Source organism: Gracilinanus agilis, chromosome 2 (assembly GCF_016433145.1).
Source record: "Gracilinanus agilis isolate LMUSP501 chromosome 2, AgileGrace, whole genome shotgun sequence".
NCBI classification, from domain to species: Eukaryota; Metazoa; Chordata; class Mammalia; order Didelphimorphia; family Didelphidae; genus Gracilinanus; species Gracilinanus agilis.
Window position 1 is genome coordinate 343979583 of NC_058131.1, and position 20184 is coordinate 343999766.

The window sequence follows — 20184 nt, forward strand, 5'->3', positions numbered from 1 at the left end:
TTTTTTTTTTTTTGCATGCCCAGCCCCTCTTTCCAGCCACCCAAAACGAGCACTTCCTCTCTCCACTCTCTGGGGTAATATGGAGGCTCACAGGCAGCTTGAAGTTGCAGTTTGGGCATGCAAACTTAAAAACCTTTGCCAACGCTGGGCTAGATGAACACGAAGGACCTTGTCATCTTGAGATTTCTAACTTTCTCTCTGATCCCAGGCTTCAGGGAGCCAGAAGCATTAGGAGAGGCATCAGCGTCCCTGAGCTGATCAGTACATCTTCTCCCTGCTCTTTATCCTCCTCTTTCATTTTGGGTAAGGCTTTGGTGCTGGTATATATTCTCTCTTTTTTGGACTTTTTGGATTTTCTCTGATGGACATTCTCTCTTCTCAGGATTTTTGTGATACTAATCTCTTCTCTCTATTGAACTCCTCAGTTTCCCATGTTTGTCTTTTGGCCATATCTTAGTTACCAAAGATGTCTCCCAAGGCTTTGTCCTGAGTTCTCTTCTTCCTCTATATTATCTTGACTGGTGATCTAATCAGTTCCTATAAATTCAATTTGCATCTGTATGCAGATGATTCCCAGATCTATACATCCAAGCTTAGTCTGTTTCCTGAACATTAACTGCCCTTTGAACCTTCTAAACTGGATGAACTGGATGTCTCCTGGGCATTTTAACATGTCCAAATCAGAATTCATCATCATTTCTCTTTCCACTGCTTTCCCAATTTACAAATTTCCTATGGCTGTTGAGGGTCCTGCCATCCATCCTCCCAAGCACTTAGGTTCGCCACCTCAATTTCACCTCAAATCTTCTCACCCATTATTCAAATCCAATCCATTGCCAAATATCAGTGATTCTCCCTTTGCAATATCCCTCATCTTCTGAGAGTAGACTATACCACCTTCTCTTCATTCATATAGTTACTGTCATAATTCATGGCTTTATTACTCCTTACCATAGCCTTCTCATTGATATCCCTGCCTCAATTTTCAACCCACTCTAATCATCCTCCATGTATCCTCTGAAGTGATTTTTCTAAAGTCTAGGTCTTATCATGTCACCACCTCAAAAACTCCAGTGGTTCCCTTTTGCCTTTAGGGTCAAATATTAGGTCTTCTGTTTGACTATTAAAAGTATTCATAAATGGTACCTTCCAACCTTTCTAATAGATATATACATATATACATATATATAGTAATGTAGAATATATATAATGAATATATATGATATATTTTATATGTAATAATACATGTATACTTTATATATAAAAAGATGTTTTATATAAAAATATATAAAATATATATGTATATAAATAAATATAAAAACCCTTACTTTCTGTTCTAGTAACAACTTTAAGACAGAAGGACAGGCAATGGGGGTTAAATGATTTACCTAGGGTCACGTGGTTAGTTAGGAAGGGTCTGAGGTCGGATTAGAACCCAAGTCCTCTTGACCAGGCCTAGCTCTGTATCTACTGTGCCACCTAGTCACCCCTTTTCTAACATTTTTACACTTTACTCTCCTCTAGCTCTAGATTTTACAATCTAGTCACCTTGGCAGTACCTAGAATACAACATTCCATTTCTCACCTCCATGCCTTTGCACTGGCTGTTCCCCCCTTAATTCTACCTCTTAGTTTTCCTGACTTCTGTCAAGACTAAGCCCAAACACTACTTTCTGCAGAAGATCTTTCCTGGTCCTCCCACCTGCTAGTTCTATCTACTCTGTATATATCTTGTATGTACCTTATTATTTACATTTTGCCTCTTCCATTAAAATGTGAGTTCCTTCAAAGTATGAACTGTTTTAGCCTTCCTTTGTACTTCCAGGACTTAGCACATTCCTGGCACATAATAAGTGTAGATGGACTAACTGGTGCTGAATGTGATTTCAGCCAGGCCCTTGGGAACATCAAGAGGCATTGATTGACCTAAATCCTTTACTTCACTACATCCACTGTCCAGATTCTTGGCGTTTTGAGGAATCAGCTTCCCCCTACCCAAGTGCTTCATGTAGGCATCACAGGATCCTGAAAAGTAGCATCTCTGACCAACTTGTTCTTCACCTATCTTATGGGTGCCAAACTCTCATGTTCTACTTTCCTTATCCCTGTGCCTCAGAGTTACCATCTGCAACACTCAATGCTACCATCTCACACTGTCTTCAAGTATCTTTCCTTCCTTTTACTTTTAAACAACTAGAATGGTATGCTCTTAAAAAAAAAAAAAAAGACCAGGTTTCCCTATTTCACTCAGTTTGGTAACCCAAGGGCTACTGCATGGGCTTAATTCCAACCTGATTAGCATGAAAGCTTTGACCCACTCCATTTCTGACCCAAGCCAGTTCATCCCTTCTTTGGCAACATAATGGCTTTCCACTCCCAGGGACTCACAGTATTAATGTTAAACTTTCTGGGCTACCCAATCAGCTTAGTCCTCTGTAACTTAGAATTCCTGAGCTCAGGAAATCTGGTAGCCTTAATTCATCCTAGTAGCAGGGATTACAAGAGTGGCTGCCATGTCTGCCAGGGTTGCCTATTCTTGTGGTCCTCATACTTCTTCACTCTGGAGTTGCTTGTCAGTGTTCTACAGTTAAAATTCCAATGCTACCACTCTATTGAAACTGCTCTCTCTGAATGTTACCAATGTCTTAAAAACAAAAACAAAATCCCTTACCTTCTATCTTAGAATCAATACTAAAGAGCAGTAAGGGCTAGGCAATGGGGATTAAGTGACTTGCTCAGGGTCACACAGCAAGGAAATATCTTAGGGTTTGAACTCAGATCTTTTTGGATTCTAGAGCTGGCATTGTATCTACTACAACACCTATCCACCTCTCAAACTGTGACTTTTACATTGCTCCCTATGGCAATCTTCCATCAGCCTTAAGGTTCTTTGTTTTCTTTTTGTCTCTGTAGCTATTAAAAACATTGTGGCTAGACACTTTTTCATTGCTTGGCTTCCATGACTCTGCTAGTCTTCCTCCTAGCTATCTGACTACTCCAACTTTCCTTTATTTTATAACTTTCCATCTTCCCACTCCAGACATGGATGGGTGGAATGCAGGCTCTCTTCACTTTCTGCTCTGCTCTCTTCCTTGCTGAACTTGTGAGCTCCTGTGATTTCCTTTTTTGCAGTTAATAAAAAATGGATATTTTCTTCTCATTAACAGTGATTAATAAGATTATATTTAGAAGTGACCTTAATTGCCCACTAGTCTAGCCTTATTTTCTAGACAAGGAAACTAAAGTCAAGAGAGATTAAGTTACTTGCCTGAGGTCACACAGATAGGAAGCATCTGAGTAAGGATTTGAACCTGAGTCAACTTAATTCCAGGTCTAGAACTTCTTCACCTACATCCTCCTCCTGCTCAGTGAGAAAACATTTCTCCAAAGCCTTATGCCAGGACAGAGAACTTGGGAGTCTGTGAATCCCAGGTTAAGAACTTCTGATGTAGTGAAAAAAGCAGTAGATTTGGAGTCTGTAGGACCAAGTTCTGCCACTGATTGTGAAGCTAATTTCATGTGTGATCATCAGACAAATAACTTTCCCTCTCTAAGTCTTAGTTTAATCATCTGTAAAATGAGGGAGTAAAACTAAAGTCCCTTCTAGTCCTGAAATTCAGTAACCCTACCATTTACATGGAAGACAAAGTGAGGAGAAGACAGAAATCACTTGATTAACTAGGGATCATGCAAAGGATGACTATGGGTCATGCAAAGTGTTTATTCCTACAAAGGCACAAAGTGTGGCATGGCTGGCAATATGACTTGAAAACCAGAAAACCTCAGTTCTGGTCTGAAGGTCCTCTTCTAATTCATTGTGTGGCTTTGCACTAGTCATTTCCCTACTCTGATTCTCAGTTTACCCACATGTAAAATGAGGAGGTTGAGCTAAGGTCTTTTCCAGCTCAGTTATTGATCATTTTCCCTTTCTAGTCAACATAGTAGGCTAAGTGCACCAATATGGTCCTGAAGGATGACTAAGGAAGATGGCTGCCTCTATAACCTTAACCATTGAACATTCTCTTCCAGTGCTGAAAAATGAGCAAATGTTTTCCCTTCATTAAGTATATCATATTTCTCACAGCTGTTCCTGGCTTCTTTAAATAGTTTTAATGGAGCTGTAATAACATATTACCTTATGGTCACCCTGCCGTGCTTGTTCCATTCATTACAATTACAGACTGCCTGGAACCAAGTTCGCCTCATTACCAATTTTCACTCCTTCTTATCCCTGGATCATAAAGTCCCTTCCTCATTGCCTTCATCAGTACCCATTTTTTATTCCTTACTCTTCATGCACTCTACTTTGGAAACCCCTGTCACCTCTCTTGCTGCTTTTTTTGGTCATAGAAAGCTAATGTTTTCCCAATACTATTACCACTTGTAATAGCAGAGCAGGCAAGTACACTAGCTTGGGGATCAGGAGGCCTGAGTTCTAATCCTAAATTTGCTACTATATTGCTATGTGCCCTTAGGCACCTCAGTGGATTTCCTATTTTGTTTGGTGAAGTTGATCTTTAGGCTCCCTTTTAGCTGTGACTTTCTAGTAGTCCATGATTTTGTGACTGAGACCTCAAAAGAATTCTATGATTTCATAGGATCAGAGGCAAAGATGAAGGTATAAGTCAGTGATGGTGAACCTATGGCACATGTGCCAAAGATGGCAAGTAGAGTACTCTCTGTGGGGACATGGCCTACTCCAAGTTTATTACTAGAAAGAGAGAAAGGTTCAGGGGGAGCTGCTTCCCTCCCCCTCTCTACTTTTCCTGACAACATTTTTCACAACCCCCATTCTTCCGCCCAGCAGCCAATGGGAATGCACAGTGGGTAACATGGGAGGCTCACCAGTAGCAGAGCTGGAGGGGAGCAGAGTGCTCAGCCACTCCACTCACCCTCTCTACATTCACTGAGGACATTCCTCACTTCACCTACCCCTCTACCCAGCAGCCCAATGGGAGCACTTCCTCTCCTTTGTGGGATAAGGGGGAGATGGGGAGTGACTGGCATTCAGTTAGAGGGTAGGGCACAGCACCAGGTCTCTAAAAGGTACACCATCACTGGTATGTCATTTCAGGTATGGGGGTGGGGAACAGCCAATGAAAGACAAAGAGGAAGAAGAAGGATACTGAATGAATACATGGATACTCTTCACAACCCCATTTGGTGTTTTCTTGGCAGGGATAATAGAGTAGTTTGCCATCTTCTTCTCCAGCTCATTTTAGAGATGAGGAAGTGCAGGCAAACATGGCCAAGTTACTTGCCCAAGGTCACACAGCTAGTAAGTGTCTGAGGCCAAATTTGAACATAGGAAGACAAGTCTTCCTGATTCCAGACCTGGCACTCTATCCGCTATGCCACCTAGCTATCCTAGGTACAAAAGGACTGTGTTTGTTGAGTTAAATTTAATTGACTTTAGATTCAAAATAGATCTTAGAGGAAGTCTAATATGACTTGAAGAAAAATTTCCTCTTGGGTTGACAAAAATCCAATCCATATATAATGGATTGTGACCATCGAGTCTTTACTTGAGCATTTATAGTGAAGGGGAAATTCAGTAGCTCCCCAAATAACCTGCCCCATTTTGGGATAATTCTAATTGTTAGAAAGTTTTTTTTTTTCATCCTCTTTAAATTATCCCTAAATCTGCATGTTTCCACACATTATTACTAGTTTTGTCCTATGAAGTCTAAATTTTATTCCAATTGACAATCCTATGAAGACTTGAAGATAGTTAGGATGCTTGACCTATGTCTTCTCTTCTCTGACTTGCCATTTTTTTTTTCTAACTGAGATTCCGATTCTTTTGGACTTTACTACCTTGTCTCAACTTTCTTCTCATCCTGAAAGATCCTTCTACCATACTGGCCCTCTTTTCCTATTGATAAGTACCTTCCTGGGGCCTCTATTTTGGGAACAAACCCAGGACAGTAATTGTTCATTCCTCTTACTGCTATGTTTCTCACTTTTCTGGTCTTTGCCATTATACCCATGCTAGGGCACCTTCTTCCCCCCAACTCTCTTCCCATACTTCTCACCCCCTTTTTATGTGTTGTCTTCCCCATTTGAATGTAAGCTTCTTTAAAAAAAACACACATACAATAAAAAAAACCTTACCTTCTGTCTTAGAATTGACACTATTGGTTCCTAGGCAGAAGAATAGTAAGACTAGGCTGTTGGGTAACTGTGACTTGTCCAGTCTCCTATAGCTAGGAAGTATCTAAGGCCAGATTTGAGGTCAGAACCTCGCATCTGTAGGTTCTCTATCCACTGAACTACCTACCTGCTTCTTAAAGGGTAATGACTGTATTTCTTTTTGCATGTATTTGTATGCCTAGTACTTGGCACAGAGAATAGTCCTGGCACACAGCAAGCACTTAAGAAATGCTTGATTGTTTGCTCACTCCAGGATAAAAATCCCTAGCTCCTTCAACCTGTCCTCATGGGGCATGATCTGCTGCCCTTTTCCCATTCTGTTGTAGTTCCTATTATGAACACAGGATTCCATATGTGGTTTGGGCAGGGCAGAATAGAATATGTCTATCACTTCCTTAGTCTTGTGGCCTAAAATTCCACAAGCTCTTTTGGCCTGTATACAACCCTCTTGAAACACAGCTTGTATTTCCACAAGCTCTTTTGGCCTGTATACAACCCTCTTGAAACACAGCTTGTATTTCTTAGAAACGTCAAGATCTTTTTCAAACAAACTGTTAAGCCACCCATTTCCTACTTTGTATTTGTGAAGTTGATTTTTTGAATCCAAGTGTAAGACTTGACATTTATCAAATTTCATCTGATTAGATTTATTTATTTGTTTGTTTGTTTTTATTTTAAAACCCTTACCTTTGGTCTTGGAGTCAATACTGTGTATTGGCTCCTAGGCAGAAGAGTGGTAAGGGTAGGCAATGGGGGTCAAGTGACTTGCCCAGGGTCACACCTCTAGGAAGTGCCTGAGGCCAGATTTGAACCTAGGACCTCCCAACTCTAGGCCTGGCTCTCAATCCACTGGGCTACCCAGCTGCCCAGATCTGATTAGATTTAGATTAGCATTCCAGTCCATTAAGATGGATCCATCTTAGGCCATCACTTAACATTTATTCTTCCTAGGTTTGAGCTATTGGCAGTTTGGATAAGTAGATATGTTAAGTAGCACAAAGTCCAATTCTGCCCTGAGGAAGAGGGCTCTGCCAAAGAGCTTCTACACAGACCTTCTAACAATCAATGGCAGTTATTTGGGTCCAGCTTCCAAATGGTTTGGGATCCACCTAATTGTACTATTAATTAACATGCATTTCTTCATTTTTTTTTAATAGAAGAAGATAGAATTTGTCAAATGCTTTGCTAAGATCTAAGTAAATCATATTACTGCCCTGATCTACCAATTTGGCAAATCTGTGTCAAAAATAGAAATGAGCTTAGGCTGACATGACCAGTTCTTGCTGAGTCGGTGTGGGCTCCTGGCAATTACCATTCCTTTACTAGATGGTCACTCACTATCCCTTTAATATCATGTCCTAGAATTTTGCCAGGATTTGAAGTAATACTCACTAGTCCATAGTTTGCAGACTCTACTATCTTCCTTTTGAAAGGCACGTTTTATTTTATTTTTTGAATTTTATTGATGTCATTTGTTTTTTATATCCTAATAGATATTGGATTAGTTTTCTTTAGTAGCCCACTTAAAAGTAGCTTTCCCTTGTGATTAAGAAAAACAATTAAATAAAACCAAGCAACACAGAGATAACTTCTGACATAATTTGTGACATTTTCATACTCATGGTCCCTCAGAAAGCAGAGAGCTGATTTGCACATATTTATAAGGGTATTTTAAAATTAAAATATAATGTTTACTGGAGATATTCTATAAAGTGAACTGTGTAATGATTCCACTCAAGGCACATTCATGCATGTGTCTGAATACATAATGTGTGTGATATTTACATATGAATTGGGGAAGGTTGGTGACATCTGAATACTTCTAGAAGGAAGGGACTAAATTTCTTCTAGTCAAATCTAATTAGATTAAGGTCTTGATTAACTAGAATGCTTTTTTCCTTGCAATTTTTAGGCAATTGTGGTAAATACCAAGAAAGTGTTAGCTTTAAGAATTTTAAAAAGCAATATTCAGAATGTATCTTTCATTCTCCCTTCTTTGAAGAAGTGGGATATTCTAAATATGGAGCACTGCATATACCATCAGACTTGTTTGATATGTTGGTGAATTTTGTTAAACTGCTTCTTTTTTATTTTCCTCTCTCCTCCTTTTTTTCTGTTATAAAGAATGACTTGTTGGCCAGGGAGTAGGTATATATTCAGAAATAGAGGCAGCAGAAAAACAAAAAAAGGAAAAATTAGAAATTTAAAAAGCAATATTCGGCCTTTGTGTTGGATTCAATCTAGCCTCCTGCTGCTTAGTTTGAGGACATTAGCTTTCGAGGAAATCTTTAAGATCATTCAGTCTAGCTCATCTTCTTTTCTCTTCTTTCTTTTCTTTTTAGTAACTAGGTGGACGGGCTCTTTGTTCATAATTCCATTTCTCCTGAATGGTTCACAGCAAGAGTAGCTTGGGCTCTTTCTCACCTGTTTTTATTTTATTTTATTTTAAATTTGTTTGTTTGCTATATTAAAATTCTCAAGTAACTCCCTTTTTTTTGGTCGCTTTTCTCCCCACACTAGAGAAGGCATCATTTGACAAAAAAAATATATGTATATATAAAACTATGTCTTCCTTTTTTCTCTTCATCAGTTCTTTCACTGGAGGTAGACATATACAAGTATTCTTTAAACAATATTTCTGTTGTTGCATAGAATGGTCTCTAAGTTTTCATTCTTCATAAGCTAACGCCTAGAGCAAGGACATGATTGGGTTAAAGTCATACAGTTAGCAGCAGAGTTGGACCAGGACTGAGGTGGCTTCTGGCTCCTAACACAGTATTCTCTCACCTCTATCTGTACCATTCTGCTTAGGTTCGTAGGTCCACACAGAGTCAGAGCTGGGAAAGACCTTCAGTGGTCATCTATACCAACCCCCTCATTTCCCAGAGGAGGTTATGGAGGAGTGATGTGACTTACCCAAGGCCACACCGGTAGCAGTGAGAAAACCAGGCTATGAACCCAGAGCCTCTGATTCCAAATTCAGGGCACTTTCCATTGTATCATGTTGTCTCTAGCAAGTACTTATTTAATAAAAAGGGCAAAGCAATAATGTAAAGAAAACAATACTGAAAGACATTTTAACTTTGATCAATGTAGTGAGTAATCATGACATCAGAGAGCAGATGGTGAAGCATGTCTCCCACTTCCTTGCAGAGAAGGGGTACACTACAGATGTTCAATGAAGCACACAGTGTCAGATATGACCAATCTGTTGAATGGATTTGCTTAAGAATACTCCTTTGTTACAAGGCAAGGTTCTGTTGGGTGGGAGTTGGGGGTCACTGGGAAGGGAGAGATGTTTAAAAAAAATAATATTAATAAAACATTTAAAAGCAAACACATAAATAAATAACGTGATGGTCTACTTAGCCCAGGTTAGGTTGGATTAAATTCCATTTCCAACTTAGTGGTCTTTGCTTTAAGACATCTTCACTATTTACATCTGGGGTGATATCCAGAATATTCTACATACACGAGACATAACATCTCTAAAGAGGACTTTTCCTTAGAATGGATAATGTAAATAAAGGAGCCTCCTCTGCCCAACTCACATCTAGAAAAGAAGCTTTCTTCCCCTCGTCCCCTCCCCATTTTCCCTCTGATTTCTCACCTCGTACTCCTCCTTGAACCCATAGCCTTGACCGCGCTTCATCTGTGTGATGTGCTGTAATAGGTCTGCTACTCGGATTGCAGGCTGGAACTGGTCCCGAGGGTAGGACATTTCTACCGGCTCACAGCTCCTGTACGGATGGGTCTGGATGGTCAGTGTAGGCTGGGCCAACTCCCCACGGCTACTGCCTGTTTCAGAGAGAGGAAGGCAAAGCAAACTGTCACCCACTCGCTGTTTCTCCCCTTTGTCCTTGGCTTTTATTTATTTTTTTTTTTCCCATTGCTTGGGCAGCTTGGCTCAAGCTGACCTTGGAAATCAACAGAGCAGTGCTACATTTTCCTGAGGCAGCCTAGGGGGATGTCACACCAATGGAGTTTTTCAGGGTAATCTGTCAGGGAGGCTGGAGGCAGCACAAACAGACAGGTTTGCTAAACAGATGCAAGAATGTAAGTGGTGGACTTCAGAATATGAAGACCCCAGGTCCTTTCTATTTACAGAGTGCACATGGGCATGGAGCAATATTATTCACCACACTGTCTTTTCTTCTCCTCTCAACTGCAACCACCCTAGTAAAAGTCTTTTTCTCTTCTCACATAGATTGAATTAATAGCCTTCATATTATTTTTTTCTACCTATAGGCAAAGTCCAAACCAATTCATCCTTCTGATAGCTAACTGCCCAAGTATTCTTTAATTCATTCTTTAATTAACCACTCTCATCACATCCTCCCTCTCTCTACCCAAAAGCCTTCAGAGACTCCTTATTGCCTGCTGAACAAAGTACAAGTTCTTGAGAATGACATTCAAGGTGCCTATCCCACCTTCTCCTTCCCCCTTCCCCTCCATGATCTGATTCTAACCAACTTATCAAACATTTGAACTACTCCTCTTGCAGTGTATATTCTAGCCAAAATCAATAATATTCTGTCTTAGTCCTACTGTTTTTTTATTTAGAAGTTTGCTCATGTCATCCCTTGTGCCTAGAATGGCTCCCCTCTTTTCCTTATTTTCATTAACTTAGATTTCTCTCTTCCATTTAAGGTCCAGTTCAGATGCTACTCTTTCTAGCCTCATTCATGTCAAGTCTTGTATCTTTGTATTGTATCTTGTATCTTGTATCTTGCTTATATCTTTGTACTTTGTACTTATATCTTTGTACTTGTACTTTGTACAAGTCACTTTGCTTATATCTTTTGTACAAGATAGCACTCTATCTTGTATCATAGCTACTCATATAGTAATAATTAATAAATTTTCTCATACTTGAAAGCTAATAAATCACTTTATATTTGTTATGGTTTTTCCTTAAAATTTCCCTATAAGGCTGGTACTACAGATATTATTCCCATTTTATAGGAGTGGAAAATGGGGTTCTGAGAGGGAAAGTGATTTTATTAATCCATAGTCTCATGACTACTGAGTATTAAAAGCAAGATCTGAACTCAGGTCTTCTTAGCTTTAAGTTCAGCACTCCATCTACAATGCTATGCTGCAGGTATATGTATATTTCCTCTCCCTATCCTCCATTAAATTATAAGCTCCTAGAGGGCAGGATCCATGTTATATGTGCCTGGAAACTAGAAAAGTTAAGCAGAGTTTGTGTTTAATAAATATTTGTTATATGGAACTGAATGGCACATTTTCCAAAATGACAATGACAAAATTTGAATGAGTTCATTTTTGTTATGAAACAGATGAAAACTGTCTCACATATGATGGGTCTCTTTTGCATCCCATCAATCAATGACACAGCATAAAAGCCTGTCCATCAAAGTATCCTCCCCTAGGAATATTGCACATAATCTTAAGGAAAAGTAGACAATTCAAATCTTTGTTTCTGCTGAGCCTTCTACTTTGTTCTTCACTTGCTTTTCAGAGCTCAGAGGGCCTTTTAGTTTGTTCGTATGTGCTTACAGCCTTCTAATTTGGGGGAAAGAGAAGGCTTGAAGATTGAGATAGCTTGGCAATGAAAAACACTGTATTTATATAAAATAAAGAGCAAGTATTTACTCTTTTTCCAGTATGTAAAAGACAAGCAGAAATGAGTGAGAAGGATAAGGAAGTGGAAAAGGAGATAGGATGATCATTTAGCTTGAAGGAATGATAACAGATGGACAGCTCAACTGCTGGGTAGCCATAAAATATATCAAGAGCCAGGGGCATGTCTCAAACCTGCTGGTTAACTCTTCTATGGAACAATGTTGAATTAACAGAGACATAAAGCACAGTTAAGAATTTACACAGAAAGATAAAGTGTTGAGTGGTTATGAACTGAACAGGTCAAGTGAGCACCCTTCACTAAGGTATATCTAGAGAGTATACTGCAATATTTTGATGTATTGTAATATAACTTGGAATGAATCTCCTAACTGAAAGGAACATGAAAGTAGACCACATTTCGGAGGAATGGGATAGAGTAGGGGTTTTTAACTTGGGTCCAATGAACTTGCTTAAAAATTTTTTTCATGACTACATTAAAAAAAAACCAAAACCTTACTTTCTGTTTTAGAATCAACTCAAAGCCAAAAGGGCAAGGAACAGGCAATCAGGGTCAAGTGACTTGCCCAGTGTCACAGGGCTATGAAGTGTCTGAGGCCAGATTTGAACCTTGGTCCTCCTGATTGAAGGCCAGACCCTTAGCTGCCCTGATGAATGTATCTTAATATAATTTATTTACTCTGTAGTGCTATGTATTTTATGTTAAATATCATTCTAAGAAGGGGTCATTATGATTAACCAGACTGTCAAAGGGATCTATCACACACACACACACACACACACACACACACAAATGTTAAGAACCTCTGGCATGGAATTTCTTTCTCTTGATAGTTCTAGTCAGGAAGACTTTAGTTCAAATTTAGCTTCAGATACAAACATAACACAGATCTCTATCTCAGAACCTCTTTTCTTCTCTCTCTGTACCATTTCTCTAAGTGAACTAGATGTCCATTTACCATCCTAGTCTCTTTCGTGAGCACTAGTCTTTTAAAGATAACCATCTACTAAACATTTCAAATTGTATATTCTAAAAGCATTTCAAATAGTTCAAAACATAACTCATTACCTTTATATGAGAAGTCATTCCTTTTCTGGATTTCTCCAACCTTCTAGTTACCTGGGCTTGAAATCTAGGAATCACTCTTGACTTTTCACTGTCCCTCACTCTATACATATAATCATTTTCCAAATCTTGTGAAGAATCAAATGAGATTTTATGTACATATATGTATATGTATATATGAAATACATATATAATATACATATGTATTATGTAAACATACATTTGAAAGGCATAAAGAACAATACAAACATAAAATGTTGTTGTTGTAGTTGTAGTAGTAGTAGTAATAGTAGTAAAGGGGCCTCAGAGGATATCAAATTCATATAATACCTGAAAGTACAATAGCTCTGATAAATGATTATCTAACTTCTTCATGACCTTAAAGTAAGAAGAATCTTCTATGTTCAGTTAATTCTATTTTTGTTTAGTTTGAATGGGGTTATTTAATTATATTGTCCCTCTTCAACTTGTAATCATTGGTGGAGTCAAGCAGAAAAAAAGTGTTTCACATGATAACCCTTTAAACATTTGACAATATTATCTTGTCTCCTCCAAATCCTTTGGACTCTAGGATGATCCATCATTGTTTAAAGAGATCCTGGTATGTCATTATATCCAGTTCCACATCATCCTGGTTATCTTCCTTTGATGAGAAACTCATAGGAGTTACTATGAGATACTTAACATTTCCAAAGCCAAAGAGTTGAATATGTCCATGTTTTCTTCAAGCACATTCCTAGATGTTGTGCGGTAGTAATTATAGTGGCCTTGGAGTTAGGCAGAACTGGGTTTGAATCCCGAACTTGAAACTAATTATCCATGTGACTATGGGAAAGTCCTCTTCACTCTCTGAGCCTCAGATCCCTCAGCTATCAAATAGGGATAATAACATTTGCTCTGCTTACCTCTCTGGGTTATTGTGAGGTTCAAATGAACAAATATCTATGAAAAGTGCTTTGTAAACCTCAAAAATGTCAGTGCCAGCTATTATCATAGATATGTGGTATCAACAAAATCATCATGGTGAATGAAACAAAAACCACATTTGGAATTTTAGATCAAGAGCTAAAAACATGTGTAAATGATGTTGATGCCCAGGCTAATGAAAGACAGTATGAGGACTCTGAATGGAAGAAATTTCAAGGTTGATTAATTCATCTCATTGGAGGCCTTTCTCCAATGTTTTGTACTTCACCTATTCCCTTATTAACCTCCCATAATGTAGAAAAGACACCTTTTCAATCTTGGACCATTTCCAGTAGACGCACTATGCTTAATTTTCCATCATTAGGTTTAATGAAAACCCAATTTCACAACTCACTTCTCTCAGGAACCTACAAGTAGTGCTATGTTTTTTATCAGCCCCAATTAAAAAACATTATGATGTCCCTATCCGAGAGGGAGTCTTAAAACTAATGTGTAGTTCTATTGCTAATTCAACAAGGGCATAAGGAAAACACAGGTTGCTCATAAAATGTAACTCAAACCACCCGGCCTTTGGAGAGCCTATTAATCACTTCTTTTGTCACTAAATCCTTAATTTTCAGGAATGTTTGGTTTACCTTTTATGGATAGTATTAGTTTATTTATTTTATAATAATATTTTGAATTTCTATAGGCATTTTCATATGTAGGTCATCTAACAGTAGAGGTCTTCTTTATGTTTCTATAGTCCTATACCCTTTTTGGTGAGCAGGAAAAATTGGAGATCCAGTAGAAAACAAATCTGAGGTCACACTATAGCTCTCAAGTACCATTACAACTGGATCTTGTTTCCAAATGGATTATTTATTCTCTCCTCTTAGGTGTAGCAGAGGGCCTTTAAACAGTAATCCGAGGCATGAAACTACCCAGATTATCCTTATTTTCATTACTGGTTGCCAAACCTAATAACTTAGACAGCTGTAGACTTGATCCTAAATTCTTCCTGGCCCCATGGAGACAGAAACCAAAGAATGTGGTAAATTCATGGTACTAGGGGAGACACAAAGGATGAAATGAAAAAAAGTTGTACCTATGATGCTGGTCAGGAGGCAAACATGCTATCCTTTGGTACCTTTCCCATCTGTCATGATTTCTCAAAGATTGTTTATAGTCACTCTGAGATAACATTACCTTTGTAGAAGGCAGTTTATCTTGTAATATTATTTGGAATCATTTAAAATAATGGTCAGTTCGCATGTTACCTATCTTTCTGTCTTATACTATCTCCTTCCTAGGTATGATGGCCATTCTTTTATCAGGGCAAGCTAGACACAATACAGAAAGCAAATAGTACTTCCTTCTCTATGTCTGTAGTTAAAATTTTGTCCCCTTTCCTAAATACTAGACCTGACATTGTTAGAAAAAACAAATATCTGATTTCAGGAGTAAGTCAAAGTACACAGTGTACTTGGAATCATAATTATAGGGGCAGCTGGGTGGCTCAGTGGATTGAGAGCCAGGAATAGAGATGGGAGGTCCTATGTTCAAATCTGGCCTCAGATAGTTCCTAGCTGGGTGACCCTGGGCAAGTCACTTAACCCCCATTGCCTAGCCCTTACCCCTCTTCTGCCTAGGAACCAATACTCAGTACTGATTCTAACTTCAAAATAAGGGTTTAAAAAAAATCATAACTATAATGAGACTACTTAGGTTTTTTCCCCATGGTAAAATTTAGGGGAGAGACCTTTTTTACTCTAGTTTACCATCATAGCACCAATGCCTTCCTATATCCATAGCATGGCTTTCCTTATTCCTAGTTGCCTTTGAAGGGGGTACAAGACGATCTCTCAGAGATGAGAGAGCCACATATTCCTCCTCCCACTTTAACTCCTTCTCCAACTTGTCTCAGTTCCAGAATTCCTAGTTATGTCTAATTATCTTACATGTTGAGCCAATATCCTTTACTAGTGCAATGCATGTAGTTCTCCATTTGAAAAAAAAAACAACACAAAATCATTGATTATTGTGTAACATAATGAAAATTTCTTGGAAATCCTTGGATAAAAAGGTCAAAATCTGATAGCAATTATGAATTGCTGTATGTTATGTGTCATAGCTAAGGTTTGGCTTGGGCTAATATCCGTAAACAGGAAACAACTATTAGAAAATGACATTTCTACTGACAATTGTTATCATTTGTATGTGGAAACTGATGTCTCCTTAGTAAAGTTAGCCATTATTCTTCTTTCATCAGAAAAGATTCTGTATTCAACATGTGTGGGAAACAAACACAAGTTTCAAAGATTCATAAAGTATTAGACACGGAAGTGAATTTTGTTGAAATGTCTTAGACATGAATCACTGGTCATTTTTTAGGTAAGAAAAATGAATTCTGGAAAGGTAAAGTAACTTCCCTATTTGAGAAGGAAGGAGCATAATTAAGACTCAAACTCAGGTCTTCTAAACATACATTAGTGCACTCCCCAGTAAAGCAGAAGCTATTTTCTGATAAGAGCCCAGCCTTATTCCAAAACCTCTATTCAGTAACAGCTGTCAAGAAAAGACAGGGATCCATTTAAGCTAATAAATGATGAATTAGTTCACCATGGAACTATAGACAATATCCTAATAAATTGTTAAAAATATTTGAGAGACTGGTTTGGGGTTAAGAATATCAATTTATTAGCCACTTCCCAGCTGTGTGACCCTGGGCAAGTCACTTGACCCCCATTGCCCACCCTTACCAATCTTCCACCTATGAGACAATACACCGAAGTACAAGGGTTAAAAAAAAAAAAGTAGAAAAAAAAAGAATATCAATTTATTGATTAGGCTAGCATTTAACCAATAAATGAATAGATTGGTGATTCAATGATTAAAGGCAAGGAAATTCCTTCATAGTAGGTCTATACAATACAATTTGGGAGTTCATTATTCAGGCCCTTCCTTGGACATGCCAAGACACCTCTAATTGGTGAGGAGGTAATGAGGAAGTTGTCCATCAAGACTCTCAATCACTCCCCACTCCTATGGTTGATGGGGAGGGGAGGGGAGGCAGTCACAAATTTAGCTGGAAGAGCCTTATCTACTAATCAGGTTTTTTTTTGTTTTTTTGTTTTTTGGAAAATATTCTTTGGAGTTCCTAAGAACAAAGGAAATGTAAAAGTCAAAGGGACTGATGGGAGCCTCTCTAATCTAGGGCCTTGATATAGGAAAAATTAATTTTCATAAAATGAACTGCTAATTGATATTCCCAGTTCTTGACATTAACCCATATTTGGTCTTCAGCCATAACACTTACAAAGCCTGCTTGCTTGGTAAGATAATAAGTATGAACTGATGGAAATGAAAAGCTGGTACACGTGATACCACCAAAAGCAGTGGAAAATTTAAAACAAATTACTCATTTGGAGTTTTGTTTGTTGAATTCATTTGATGGAAAATAACTGACTTGATTGAGATTTTTAATTGAGGAAAAAATCAGAGAAGGAAAAAGGTGTTATCTAAGTAGCAAATCATAGTGTTGTTAACTGGAGAAGAAATCAAGAAGTTTTGTAACTTACAAAGACTATTTATGAAAAGTTTTTATCTGAATCTAACCAAATCTTTGGCAAACAATCATTTCAAATTGGATAATTGTGTGTGTGTGTGTATGTGTGTGTGTGTGTGTGTGTGTGTGTGTTGCGTGCATGCATTGTGGTTATTGCTTATCCCCCCTTACCAAAATTAGTATTGACAGTATAGGTCTGTAAATCTAAAATCAATATTAAGAGGGAAAGTGATTTTTACTTATGAAAAGGCTTAATATGATTTGTAAAACCTATGTGGATATGAATCCATTCAAATTTGGGAGTTACATGGCCTGAAAATATGATTTTTTTAGATATTTGTTTTAAGGAATACAAAATTTTAGGGTACCCAGTATATTTATGACTTCAGCTCAAAGCATATTTATAAGAACCTGGTAAGTACCAATTACTTAGGGATACAATAAACATTATTTTTGTTAAAAAAAAGTCCTTTCCCCCAAAGATTATAATATACATATAGGTAAATACATACAAAATCTATACAGAGTAAATACAAAGTAATCGGAGGAATAGAACATTAATAACTGAGAGAACCAGGAAAAACCTTTTGAAGGAGGTGGTATCTGAGCTGTGCTTGAAGGAAGCTAGAGATTCTACAAATGGAGGTGAGGAGCATTCTTGGAATGGGAGACAGCCTGTGTAAAGGCAGAGAGATGGGAGATGAGATGATCTCACAGGGAATATTAAGCAGAACAGTCAAGTAAGCATGTTGAGTACATGAGTGGGGATAGTATGTGATCAGTCTAGAAAAATAAGTTGAAACTGAACTCTAAAGGACTTTAAATGACAAAGAGTTTAATATTTTATATAGCAAAAGGGAGCCATTTAACCATCTTGAATTAGGTGAGTGACATAATCAGACAACAAATATTTATTAGCTAATATTTGTGTTCCTTTATGTGCTAAAATTAAAGACAAAGGATGGAGTCAGATTTCAAGAGTTTAAGTAGTCTTTGAGTAAAGAAAAACAAAAGGAGCAAATTTAGAAAGCCTCTTTGATATTAGGTATGCTGATACCTAATATGGTGATGGATGTTTCTGACTTCTAAGAAGTTAGAATCACGTTTAAAGGAGGAAGACCAGGAATCTGGAAGCCATTTCCCATGAGAGTAAAGAAATTTGGGATATTTCATTTGAAGAGAAGAATGGGTGCTGTATGATAGTTGACTTCAAATAAGGGAAAGGATTTTATATTGAAGAAAGACAACATTTATTTTTCATTGCTCCAGAAGGTAGAACCACTTCTAATGAACCAGAGTTACAGGGAAAACAGATTTCCGCTCAGTAGAAAGTAGAACTTTCTGACTAGAGACATCTGAAGTGGATACTTTTTGATATAGTAAATTCCTCACCACTGGAAATGTTCAAGTAGATGCAGGGTAACCAACCTCCTGTCAGGTATACTATGGAAGGATTTTCTGAATGAGTTGGGAAATTGGACTAGATATAGTGAGTGGTCATTTAGAATTAAGAAATTTTATCAATAAGTCATCTAATTTGTCCTCTTCAATTTATAGGTGAGGAAATTTAGGCACAGAACAATGGAGGGATTATCAAAGGTCACATAGTTAGTGAGTGTCAGAGCTCAGATTTGAACCAAGGTTTCCTGAGTATTGTTGCACTCTTTATATTATATTATGTTGCTTCATCTTCCTCCTCCTTGTCAACATCATAAGATTTCTATAGCATAATTAAGACATAGATTGATTTACACATTATCTCATTATTTCCATTTTTACAGATGAGAAAACTTAGATGGAGAGAGGTTAAATGACTTGCCCAAGGTCACAGAGCAAATAAATATTTGAGGCAAGAACTGAATTCAGTTCTTCTTGACTCTAAGTCCGGGACCCTATTCACTATGCCCACCTAACTGCCTCTAAGGCACTCACTAACTCTAAGATTCTATGCTCACATATTTCTCCAGCTCTTTTAATTACTAGCAAAATGGGTTGGGGAAACATAAAGAATAATACATGTTGCCACCTCAAATTTAGCAGGCTGAACTATAAAGAGGAAAATTCAAGTTAGTACAAAATGGAGAAAATATGACAGTTTTAGAGTTTCATGGCTTATACCATCTGGGAAAGGTATGATAAAGAACCAGGAAGAAGATAGCTTTGTTGCTGGTCTTTCCTAATAGCTAAAGACACAAAGAGAAAGGGGAAAATAATTTTTTTTGTACAAAACCAACTTAGTTTTTTTGTAATTAGAGGGCTCAACATAGAGGTGGGCAGAAAGCCTAAGGAAGAAGTAATGATTTCTGGCAGCAAGAAAACCAAGAGTCAACCACCCAACCCAATTGCCCCCTCACTGATAAGCATGCAGAACTGTTCCTTTTCAAAGTTCTCCTTTCATGTCCCCCAATAATTTCCAGCTTCTGGAATGATAGAAGCAGCATCTTTGTTTTCGGGTTTAATTCTATTAGCCTTGGCAAGTGTGTAAAGCGATAAGCTGCCTTTGCTCAGAATTCCTTGCTTCCTGAGGAGTACTGCTGATGGTTTTAATTACATCCCTATCCAATTTGTCTCTCCCTGAGTAAAGGTTGTCAGCTTCCTGTCAACTCCAAAGAGAGACTCGGGATGCCTGAGATTGGCATTGCTGTAGTGCTCTGGAGGCAGCGTGCCATTTGCAGCATTAGCTCAGAATCTGGCATTGTAGATGTATCACAGCACAAACTAAACAGTCTTCATATGTAGGTAATGTACTATGGGATATAGGAAAGGAACGAAAAATACCTTATAAGGATAAGGGTACTTATAGGTTCTCTCTCTCTCTCTCTCTCTCTCTCTCTCTCTCTCTCTCTCTCTCTCTCTCTCTCTCTCTCTCTCTCTCTCTCTCTCT

The 20184-nt window shown here is 38.0% G+C and overlaps 1 protein-coding gene across 1 annotated transcript in view; it reads right to left on the bottom strand.

Annotated features, from left to right (window-relative positions):
- The window catches only part of PTPRT (protein tyrosine phosphatase receptor type T), an 846734-nt gene that overhangs the window by 86603 nt on the left and 739947 nt on the right, over positions 1–20184 (bottom strand). The window contains exon 17 of the mRNA XM_044659804.1: positions 9764–9951. Coding sequence (XP_044515739.1) covers positions 9764–9951 — 188 coding nt within the window. The remainder of the gene's footprint in view (positions 1–9763; positions 9952–20184) is intronic.